The following is a 12,327-nucleotide window of genomic DNA, read 5'->3' as shown; positions in this document are numbered from 1 at the left end:
GTCTTTGACATGACTTGAGATTGGCCTAACCTTTTTCATCAGTGGTCTAATGGTGGCAATGTTTATGTTTTTTTTGTTTCTGTATGTTTTAATTGGTTGTTGCAAGCTGCATGGGGTTTTCCTTGATGAAATAAAGCAAACCCCCTTTCATTGCCTGATCATAGAAATGTCCAAATACATTTTCTTTTTCGTTTTTTGACTCTAACAGGGGTTATCTATGTTGCAGTCGTGCTATAAATGCAATTTCTATTTCCATTTATCTTTGATTGAGTCTTTTTTATTATTTTTTTATTTGTTGTAATAGTGGAACGGCAGTGATAGGCATTGTGCAAGAACCCGCTGTACAATTAATCATGTAGAAAAACAATGCTTTTAGCCATTAGTTTCCATCTTAAGCAATTTATTAGATTACATTGTACATGGTTATTTTGTTTCAATAATAAATTATACATTTTTTTATCCATAAAACTGGAAACTATGGCGACAGAAAGCATTGAGTAAGGTTTGTCATCAAAATAATCAGTTTTGATGATTATGTGAGGTATTTGGACAAGCTGGGTTTGCATTTTTTCATCACCTGCTTTAATTCCATCTGTGTGCTTAGGTTCCACTTTCTGGTCCAGCATGCGTTGTCTTCCCACTCTGACTTTTTTCATCTTGAGCAGTGCTAGGAGTGCTAGATTTTTGGTGTATTGTTGTTTTCTTGGTATATGATGTGCTCTGTCGTTATTGTTGTTGTTGCTGCTGCTGCTCAACCTTTCTGGAAGCCTGCAGAACTCAACGTAGGTCCCAGCATCTCTCTCACTTACTGACACTGCATGGCTGCTGTCTCTCACATTAACGATCCTTCTCTCAGGAGGAAGGATGGTGTCACTGATCAGAATGAAACGACTGAGAGCCAGGCCAAGCTATCTGTGCAGCTGTAAACCATCACTGTAGTCTCAAAGGGCTCCACAACAGCCACAATATGAGAGGAAAATTTGGTCTTCCAGCAGTTTTGGTCGCATGTACCTGTAACATGATGAAGATGCTGAGATTTTCCAGGCTCTTCCTTGTAACAATGAGTGGAATTAGTGGGCATAACGGACTAGAGACTCACTGAAATGAAACACACTATAGCCTGATGTTGAATTATTTAGTGCGTGCTGTCTGCCAAGGCTAAAGTTAAGGACTTTTGGTTTGGACTGTCCCACATCCACACTGTGATTAGTTCAAAGGGGACTCACTAAAATATTTTTTTGCCTGTCCTGTCAAAAATCATCAAAGTTTAACATACCAGATCAATGCTGGATGACATATTAAAGGAGACATGACAATACATGAAACTATGTCTCTCTCTAAAAAGTGTCTACTTTAATGCCCCACACAGTTGTGAATCAAGTCATTGTTCTTGGTGCTTTGGATCTTCCATCTTCTCATGTGTGTGTCTCTCATCCTCCACAACTCAAAGCAGTGGTTCCCAACATGGATGGATGAAAATAAACTGAATGGGTGTAAAGTAGGACTGAATCAGGATTTTCAGAGTCAGCTCTGGGATTGAGGCAATTTTGAGACCCACTTGGTTTGTGAAGCTGACGGCCAGCCCTGCTGTTGCTCCTGCTCAGCTCTGTGGACAATGAAAAGTACAGTGATGCAACTGACAAAATGCAAGTCAGGTCTGGGTCTCCTTGACTGATAACTCTTAACTGATGAAAACATCGACTTTTAGGGGGAAACCCCAGCTTTAAGTCGGCGGACATGCGGCCCGTGACCTGATGCCCCAGGGAACATGTGGATCCGGAGGCTGGACCAGTTGGAAATCACTGCTTTAAACCATGCACACCATTATAGTACATAACTGTCACGGGTATGGCAACATTTGCATTAAGCTGAACAAATTCGCTTCATATTTCACACCAAAACTGGATATGATATCACAGTTATTGTGGCTCTGAGCACAGTTTCTGTCTCACAGCTGACAGCAAGCCATCAAGTCTTTATGCCTGCAGATTGTGTAGCCTGCAGGCATGATATATATGGTGACACCACTACAATCAATCAATCATTATTATTTTTTTAACCAAAGATGTTGCATCAAAAATAGATTCGACTATTTCTTTCAGCTAAACATATGGATGCACAAATCAAATTCAAGGAGCATGAGTGAGCAAGCTTCTTTGGAAGAAACAAATTCTTGAGTTTCTCATTTGCATGGGTTCCAGAGGTAGAAGAATGACAGGAATATTCCTGAGTTTAAGTCTCAAGCCTGATCATACCCTAACATTGATTTCTTGTCTTTCTATTTCACATACGCCAACCTTTCCTCCTTCATTCCTTCCTTCCTTCCTTCTTTCCTTCCTTCCTTCCTTCCAGGACTTTTTGGGTCAGACGTTCTGTACTCTTGGGGAGATTGTTGGATCACCAGCCAGTCGACTGGAGAAACCTCTGGGGTGAGTAAGAGCTTCAGCCAATTTCTGCACTGCCTAAACACCCTTCGCTCCAAATGTGATTGCGGAGCACCATACTGTGCTAAGACTTAAGAAAGAAGAAAATTGCTTTGGAATCAAATACAATGGCAATTCTTAGGTATACTTCATTCATACTAAAAAATTCATAGAAATAGACAGAAGTAGGTGTTAATTTGTTTTGTAGAATATGAAGGAGAGGACAACACCGCAGGGAAACTAATTTAGTGGCATACAGAGGGGAGTGGGTGTTCAGAAGTAAAATGGCAGCATGAGGGGGAGGAGGAGGAGGAGGAAGAAGAGGCACAGGGGTGATTTAGAAAGAAAAGAGAGGAGAATACATTGATCAGACAAAGGAGGAGAGGAAGGGGGGGGGGGCAACACATCCTACAGATGTTTTCCACAGATAATTATTGTCATTAAAGTAAAGGGTGAAGCGCGGAGCAAAATTACCCAAATTACTGATCGACTCTGAGGCTCGCGCCCTTACATTGGCTGAGAAAAATGTGGTGTTAATGAGGTATCCTGTAATCTGTCTTTAAACATCTATCATTTGTCATCTCCATTAGTCTGCGGGCTGAAGTCATTTAAATGTCACATTGAGTGAGATATGCCTGTTCTCAGGTCTGAACATGTTATTGTAATTGAATACTGACATTCAACTTTGAATTATGGGAGACATCATTGCCATGTTCTAGGATTGGTTTAACATCTGACACTCAACACATTCACAAACAGAACATTATCACTCTGTTACTGATTCACTCATTGACCTGTTGATTGAATAATCTTTATATTAATTACTGTAAGTGTTTAATATGCAGTACTGTCAGTTACATAAAGGAAAGCAAATAGAGAAGAGATGTTACGCCTAAGACCCTGATTTTCCATTGGTTGGTAAGATTATATCAACGTATGTTGCGATGTGTGACACCGTGATATAGCAACACTGAGCAACATTAACACTGAGTTGACAGACACTTGCATATGACACCTGTGTTCACAGATACAGTAGCATGTTTCAGGCATCATATCTATGTTTTGACTTGACCATCAATGAGTTCCTCGCTTCTCAGATACACAGATATACTGTCTGTTATCATTATAAAAAGAGGGATTACCAAAGATGTCTCCCCCTACGGCACACACCTGATGATGGCACAGGTGCAAAACTTTTCTGACAGTCTGTGTGTGTGTGTGTGTGTGTGTGTGTGTGTGTGTGTGTGTGTGTGTGTGTGTGTGTGTGTGTGTGTTTTCCCCATAATGCATGGACTGTTGATGATGGCTACCTAAGAGGATTTTAGCAATGCAAATATAAGTGCGCCCTAAGCCTCTATCATGAGTGCATAGACCTTAATAATGTTTTTACAAGTTTATTATCAAACTATTTCTTTCTGAACTGAGGCTTTATATAGCATGGTTGGAAAAGGAAATAGAACTCTTGCCAATTTATTCGTTTTCAATTTGAGACACATTGCAGCTGAGAGATAACACAACTGCTTGCCAAATTTTTATTCTTATGACAGTCTTTCATCTTTCTTTAGAGGGCACAAAATAAAGCTCTCCGCGTAGTGGAAACCTCTGCAACCAACTGACTGATCATTCTACGTAATTTGCATTTGGTTTGGTTTCATGAATCAGATACAGAAGGTGAGTTAGGATTGGTTCAATTCGAGGAGTGACGTGTGTGACGTGTGTGTGTTTTGGTGGATATGTAAATCAGTTTCTTTGAAAGCAAACACCGTCAGATAATAATAACAAGTGTGATTACGTTCAGGACTTGGACCAAAACTGTCGTTTAACTTTTTAAGTTATACTGAAGAAGCTGTGTAGCAGCTTTGTTTCATCCTTTTTGAAGGAGAAAGTTTCAGAGATGGAAGAGCAGTGAGAAACACACACACATAAAGTGATGCATTGCCCTGGTAGATACGCTACCCAGTGGAGTTTCTGTGGTAATGAAGAGTGATTCATATTCAATAGGAATATGAATCAAGACGTTTGGAAATGTCAAGACATTTGTCTAAGCTGTGCTTAGCCAATGGGAGAATGTCTTATATCCTTTGTTTGTTTTTCATATCTGTATCAACAACTCCTCTGCCTTTCATTTCACCTGCTTACACAAGACTTAATGGAATAACTCTTGGAAGTGAGTGAGGAAATCTCTGTCTCTCTGAGTAACCCCTTACATAAATGTGTGAATTATTATGTCACTAATATACAACTGCTTCTTTTTCTTTATAAATGGAAATAAAATAGAAAGTGCAGTACATCATAGAATAAACTAATTAAATGTATCACAAATCTAAAGTTTGGTTGCTTGACATTATCTTTTCCTTTCCGTTTTCTCTGAGCCACTATGTACTGTACATACACACACAAGATATACATATTTCCTTAATTGATCATGTACCTTGGTTTAATGGCATGAATCCATAAGCTTTTGTCTCTTGTCTCTTTATTTCAGGGCTAATTCGAATGGCTTTAATCTCTCTGAAATAAGTGATAGTCTAATTAGGCAGCAGCCATAGAGGTTTTCATTATGGAAAAAAAGCTCTGTGAAGGTAAAGAGAGAGAACATGAGAGGGAGTGAAGGTGACATCAATGACCATTCAAGAAAGCAATTGTGTGTTTAAGGCACATTGACATCCAGACAGAGACCAACAATGTTTAAATCGCTCGAAACAACCCATTTGCCTGTCTGATTATACACAACACAAGTCTCCAGTAAACAGCAGAAAAGAGGGATTGGAGTAGAGGTGAAGATGCAGACAACAGAAAGCAATATTCAGTGAAAAAGTGGAACATGAATGCATCAAATGAGGGACAATGCAAGCGGTATTCAAACATGGGGTCTATTCATTCCAGTGAAAACCGGTCAGCACATACCATCAGCAAAATACGGTACACCCATAACAAACACACATTTGTATTCCTCTGGCTAAGTTGGACAAACTGCCTGCAAACATGAATGATGCACAAATAATGGCATGAATTAGTGGCTTTCATTGAACTCCGAGTCATGTCAGTAGAAGCCTGCATGTTGATTGATTTTTCAGCTTCTTGTTAGTTTTTGTATTCTGGTATCACAATCTTGAGAAGGCTGAATTGTAAGGCACCAAATTAACACTGATGAGCAATGAATGTATCAGATTGTGTGGCCTTTTGTCAGTGTATTGTTTACTGCAATGTATTATTTACAGATTGTTGTTGAGGCCACTTAAGCACATGGCAAACACACACGCACACACAAAGCCACACAAACAGCAAAGAGATTCATTTGGTGTAAATGTGTATGCGCATATATTCATGCATAACTATGAAAGGGAATTACTTTTTGAAAAGGCATGCTCAGAGTTCTGCGCATGTAATCTTGCTCCTGTCATAAAGTTATAAATAACAAATTATTTTGCCTTTGATGAAGTTTTCAGTGATTTTCAGGTTTTAAAAAACACCAACACCAACTTCATCCACTGATTGTCCACAAACAGAGAGCCTGGAATGAACAGGTAACCCTGAGGACGAGTGAGCCCTGGCAACAGCTGCAATACAGATTTATATATCAAACAAACATATGTAATTGTGTGGTGTACATAAAGCCACTGATTTTACTATTGGAAACTGTTTCCCACAACACAAGATATAGGCCTCATTTAACCTTAACTGACCAATCACAAACAAATTAGAGTGGTGACTGAGAAAATCCATATTTATTTCAAATGAATCCTGAAAAGTTAAGGTTTTACTTGGACGCTAACAATGATTATCATTGTGGTAAAATGTGTCAGTACTGAAAAGTCCAGCCAAGCGGTCTGTATTTGGCCTGTTAACAATGTCTGAGTGGCATAATTTCCTCTGCAATATCACCTTACTTCTCATTAACTCAGCAGGTGTTGTGTAAGGCAAACAGTTATTAAAAAAAAAAAAAAAGAGCTGATCTTAATTTACTCTGTAGACCGTCAGATTTATAAATGTAAAAAGCTTGAGTTTATATTTTTTCATTTATGTTACATTTACGATGTAAATGTTCCTTTTGAATCTAATTGACAGAAAACTGAAGCTAAGACAAAGGTTTGAATCAGACCATTAATACCATTACATTATTCCATTTACTGTAGGTGTTCCAGTTCAGAGCCCTGCATGGTGTATGCTGCTTCACTGGGAGTGGAACACATGAAGGGAGCAGAGGCACATAATTCATGTCATTAGTTGCACCTGTGTTTGTCCTGCTGTGACAAGTCAAACGTCTACAGTGACATTTTATCAAACCTCCAATACTATCCAGACTGCATTGTCTAATTATAAAAGGGTGTACCTTTTTTAAATCTAGTGGGATTTGTGTTCATACTGTGATGCAGCACGTGAGTTCTCCATTTCCTCAAATGTTAATGAAACAAATTTATAGTGTGTGCATGTGTGTGTGACAGAGAGAAAGAAACAGAGGAAAATAGAGAGCTTCCGCCAAACAAGACATTTGTTTCATCGTAACATCAAAGGCGCTAGCTCTTTTATGATTGCTTCAAATTTTACAGTGCTCTCTTGCCACAGGCCTCAGATGCATATTTTATTAAAGAGATTAAAATTCTCTTGTCATTTATATTTACATAGAAAATGATTTATACAGACAGTGCAGGGCGTAAGCGAGCTGCACACGTGTCATTTATTCACTTTGCCTTTTAATATTTTGGAAAATCTCAGAAAATAAGTGAATGCTACATATATTACATAATTCAAAATTAACATTTTTTCTCTTTATCAAAGTATCATTGATATATGAATTGTACAGTATTTATATTAGTGTCCAGGATTGACAAACCACGGATTTATTGATATGCTGTATCTCCAGGGCTAGATCTACAGTATAAACAACAGAAAACATGCATTTCCTACACATAAAATGATATTTATAGGAAACTGAATGTGCTGTGAAAATTTGTGCACCTAATGCATACTTCATATGTAAGCAGGAGATATAATCTAATATGCAGTCTGATATGTTGGCCAGTTATATTGTGCATCTTCTCACATATCTACAATAAAAAGACAGTTTTAGTGTTTTCAGTTGGACATTTCATTTTCTTGTTATATTCATATCTTTTGTTCTGAGGCTTTAGATGATGATTAAGAAAACACTGCTCCTGATGATTTACAGATGCACGTGTTATGAATTAATGACACTACAGCTGTGGCAAACCATGAGTATTGGAGCTAGGCCTTCAACCCTTTCAGGCACACCAACCCAGGGATGAGATGCGATGGACCCATTATACCATTCTGCACAGCAGCTAGCAGCTCACTCTTTTTATCTTGGTCGCCAGCAACTAGTTTAAAGCTTTTGGAAAACAGTGTGGCAACATGCATAACAATACACTTTTGTCAATATTGAAATGCTGATCATTGTTAGCTCAGATAGATTTTCCACAATGCAACTGTTCAGTTCATTTTACAGAAGTATAATGAATTCAGATTTCCTGGCATGTTAAATTAGCAACACAGCGAAATGGTGGCATCTCCCTACCTTTGAAGTGGTTGTGTAGGCTGATTGACTGTCTATTCCTCAATTATTTATATTTTTTAGTCTATAAGGGTCCACTGATCAAAAGAATCAGCAGGATTTTTCATAAAAGTATTCCAAGTTGTAAATATTGTCATGTGAAGTCCATTACAGACTGTCATGTAACTTCTTCAATTCTATTAAGTTCTGGTTTGGTGGCTTTTCGATATCCTTGTTTGTGTCCTATCACTTTGCCATCTGTATGACTCCTGTCTGTCTGATTCACTTAAGTCCTGATCTTTGGTTTAAACCCCTGGACAGAAAAAGGTAAACCTTGTGAGATAGCTCTGGCTTTGAGTCTCCAGGAAAGCCTAGGGTGATGATTTTGGTCCCACACACTATAAATCAAAATGTGACTGGTCAGTTCATCTGCCACTTTCTAAACAAAACTTGGCTATAGGGCTTTCAGTCCTTCTGTCATGCCTGTTATGAAGTCCTAACCAACTTTGTCCATCTGTGGCTATACTGTATCTGGGAGTTGAAACCAAGCGTGTGCACATGTGCAGAATTTAACAACTTTTAGGACTGAGATTCAACACAACCATGCATACACATGGCTCTGTAATATACTAAAACTACACTCTCTACAGTATGTACACACAGTATGTACACAAAGGGTTTTATGCATCTGGCCCCTGGTATTTCTGATTGTAATGTCGAGGCAAGCTCTTTTTTGAATCTTCTCGAGAAGAGCAAACATTTTTTATTTCTCCCCGGTGAACCATAATTGCAGTACTTTGAAAGGTTGTTGAAAGGCTGGTCAGTAAGCCTAGTGCTTGTGTGGGTGTATGTGTGTGTGTGTGTGTTTCCCTGCATTTGGAATAAACAGCAGCTCACTGTGAGAGGGAAATTTGGCCTATTACCATAAGAAGTATGACTTACTTGTGTAAACATTTTGTTTACAATTAATTTTGCAAAGGATTCTTAAGTTTTTGCTGATCTTGCAGTTAAAAAAAGGCTGTCATTGCAGAGAAAAGCAATAACAGGCTTGAGACAGCAATGAATAGCTGATATGATGGAGAAAAGGTCTGACTGCCAGCAGTTGGATTACCAGCTAATTCCCCATCTATTTAAATTCTTGCTCTTCAACACCCGTAGAGTCTAATGCAATTTAATACAACAGTCACCAACAGATACTACAAGACTCAGGCAGAGAAGTGTTGATTCAACTTTGCTGACTGTATTCAGTGATTCATTGACTTTTCACATGGCGCCAGCAAGTCAAGTATACTATCTACCGTTTGTCTAAGAACCAGATGTTGTTGCTGATTTTGGTGATCCTGGTATTTCCCTCTAGAAAAAAACTTAGATGGATTATTATGGAATTCAACTGATTAAAAAATGTATCTGTTCAATACAAATTACATTCCCATCAGCCCAATCTGTGCAGTAATTTTTTTTAGGGCTAATTAGCAAATGTTAGCATGCTACCACTCTAAACGTCAGCATGTTCGCATTGTCATTGTGAGCATGTTAGCATTTAGCTCATCAGCATAGCTTCATAGTGGCTATATATAAAAGGTACATTTTAATATACATTGTATTTTTAAAACAGTTGAGAAATATGGGCAACTTTACAGTAACTCCAAGCAGCCTGGTCCAGAGCGAGCATACAGCAAGTATGTGATTAGTGTAACATTATATATTAACGTCAAACATTTGAACACTCAGAACTAAACAAAATAAACTTCTAAAGGAAGATGTCAAAATTTACAAGAGGTTATTGAGCTCCAATTGGGTCATATTTCATCTTTTCCCAAAAAATGCCCAAACCCACTTTGAACTATACTTCAAATATTGTATTTATATAGAGCTCTTCATCACAAATATGCCTAAAAGAACCTTGCACACCAATCAATAATCAGTTACAAAACACTACAGCGTACAAACTAACTAAAAACAAGACAGGGCACAATCATATCGCATTTTGGAAAGACATAACAAGCCTCTCTAACTTATTTACAACCTTGAATCCTCAGTTGAATACCTTATAAATGAAAAAAATTTAAATGAACCTTGGGTGAAGCAATTCAGAAAGGGTGTTTTATTGCCTATATTTATTCAGGATAATTTGACTGTGCACACACACTCTTTCTCTCAAGGCAATCCCTGCACCTGCACAGTTACAAGCATCCTGTCCTGGAGCTCACCATAAAAAACACAGTTTACAACCAATGCCCACAGAGTAGCTCCACTGCAGCAGATGGGGGTTAAATGGCCCACTCAGGGGCAGACTGATGATAGGAAAGAAGCCGGAGGAGAATTACTGTCATGCACTTTGTTTTCCCTCACTTTCTCACTCAAACTGAAACCCTCAGACTACAGACACTTTATCTTTCCCTAACCTTCGGGCTGCTACCATCTACAATCTACTGCTCCGCTGTACAATGGTTGTATTTTCATTTTTTGCAGTTCAATAATTCATTTCATGCACACTATTATCCTTTAAAGGAACTGAAATACACAGATCACAAATTGTTGGTTATGTTCATTCAGACCATGTAATTTGACTGGTCCAATAATAAATTAATGTAACCCTTACTGTACATTCAGACCAAAAGCAAACAAAAACAGCCATGGACGCTGTTAAAGTTCTTGGGTGCTTGGATGTAGATGTAGACGACGTAACAGACAACTAGCAAGTTGGTTCAGAAAGCTTGGTCTAAATAGCTCATTACCATAAAGTTGCGTGGACTTAAACACCCACTGTCCAAGCCACACCCCCACCAGGCATGCCACAGCTCGCCACCAAGAGACGGTGGGTCACATAGAAAATGACTGACTTCCATTTTCACAGCTTTCGGTCTGACCAAGTTAGGTCACTGCTGGGGTTGTTCATAATTAACCGCTTAACCGTTAACCGACATTAATAAATTTGACCGGTTACTACTAGCAGTTAAACAGTCAAAATATCCCTGGACATCATTACCATTTGATTTCTCCACCATGGGTCTCACGGTTAACAGACTGCGCACTAGACTAACCCCATAGCATGTTAAAATGGTGCTATTTCTGAAAAAAAAAAACAATAAAAAAATAAAAAAAACAGAAGACAAGTTATGCTATGCTGAGGACTGAGGAAAGCCTGGCCTGCTCATTTTAACTCAATGTCAGTCTGACTGTGTTGCATGAGTGCAACTCTTTGTGTTAGTCAAGAAGTGATTCTGCTCCTCTGCTCCTTTTTAATTGCATGTAGACCTGATCTTTATAATAACCTTGTGCATTTATAACGTAAAGCTTTTTATGCGTTCCTGGATAAGCCGAGAGTCACTTCTCCTGCAACAATGAAGTTCAAAGGACCATCGCCTTGTGTGATGATCTGCCGGGAGGGGCTTTCTCCAGTCTGTCTGTGTGTTTGCTCATCTCTCTCGCTCTCTGCTTAGACACTTTGGATTGTTCCAGTCCACTTCAACCTCTCTGTATTGGTATTTTTTAATGGATTACAGACACTTGTCTATTCCAAGTAGTACATTTTAATCTTATTGGTTAACGGTTAATGGTCAGTTAATGAGCGTCGTCTAAAAAAATCCAAATGAACACCCCTTGTCAATGCGGTGAATGTTCGCTGTGTTGCATTACGTAGATAGAACACTCATATTGAAGAGAAGTGTACAGATATGGAGCACCATGAGAGGAGAGGAAAGACTCTTTTACAGAGAAGACATTAGGAGGGGGCGAGGAGGAGGAGAAGGAGGTGTGTTTGAATGCACTTTGCCTTTTACCGTTTCCGTATTTCCTGAATGTCAGCGTATATTATTAGAGCAGAGTAGTGAAATGGTGGGAAATTATTTGTGAATGTGAATAGAGGCACGTGAGCCGATGAAAAACCAAGCCCGACACCACAGCCTCCTTGTCTCCAACTGTTTGCCCCAAGCACTGATGATGCGACAGCTACAGTGGGATATTAACCACCATAAGGACTTTTGAGATGGGATATTATTCTATTTACAGAGTGTACTGGGATTATGGCTGTCAGTTGTTATATGGTTAAGGATTATACTTAGCTCAGTTTTATGCTGTCAGAGATTACAGATCATCCATAAAACAACACATTTGTTCTGCTTCATTTAAAGGACCCATTTGCAAAAATTTTACATGCATACTGCTTTTGCAAACTCTGCCTCTGAAGCTTTTGCCACACCCCAAATACAATGGAGGTGCATGAAGATTCATTTGTGGTTTTACAAAGCACAATAACTTTTAGAAAACTGAACAGCAACATTTCTTTCCAGAAACAATATTGTTCCAATTACTCTTAAATCACAGATCTCTCTGAAAACAGTTTATTTGTATTATTTATGTGGTAGAAAGAAGCTCAAACTCAACTGCAAG

General features: G+C 38.6%; 1 protein-coding gene across 1 annotated transcript in view; it reads left to right on the top strand.

Moving 5' to 3' along the window:
- Positions 1–12,327, top strand: part of cpne5b (copine Vb) — a 118,773-nt gene that overhangs the window by 38,758 nt on the left and 67,688 nt on the right. The window contains exon 6 of the mRNA XM_087178605.1: positions 2,353–2,429. Coding sequence (XP_087034731.1) covers positions 2,353–2,429 — 77 coding nt within the window. The remainder of the gene's footprint in view (positions 1–2,352; positions 2,430–12,327) is intronic.

Source organism: Seriola lalandi, unplaced genomic scaffold (genome assembly GCF_002814215.2).
Source record: "Seriola lalandi dorsalis isolate HSWRI2012SDOR001 ecotype SW California unplaced genomic scaffold, Sedor1 jcf7180002054692, whole genome shotgun sequence".
Lineage (NCBI taxonomy): Eukaryota > Metazoa > Chordata > Actinopteri > Carangiformes > Carangidae > Seriola > Seriola lalandi.
Note: the sequence above shows the minus strand (reverse complement) of the source record. Positions and strands in the feature narration are given on the sequence as shown.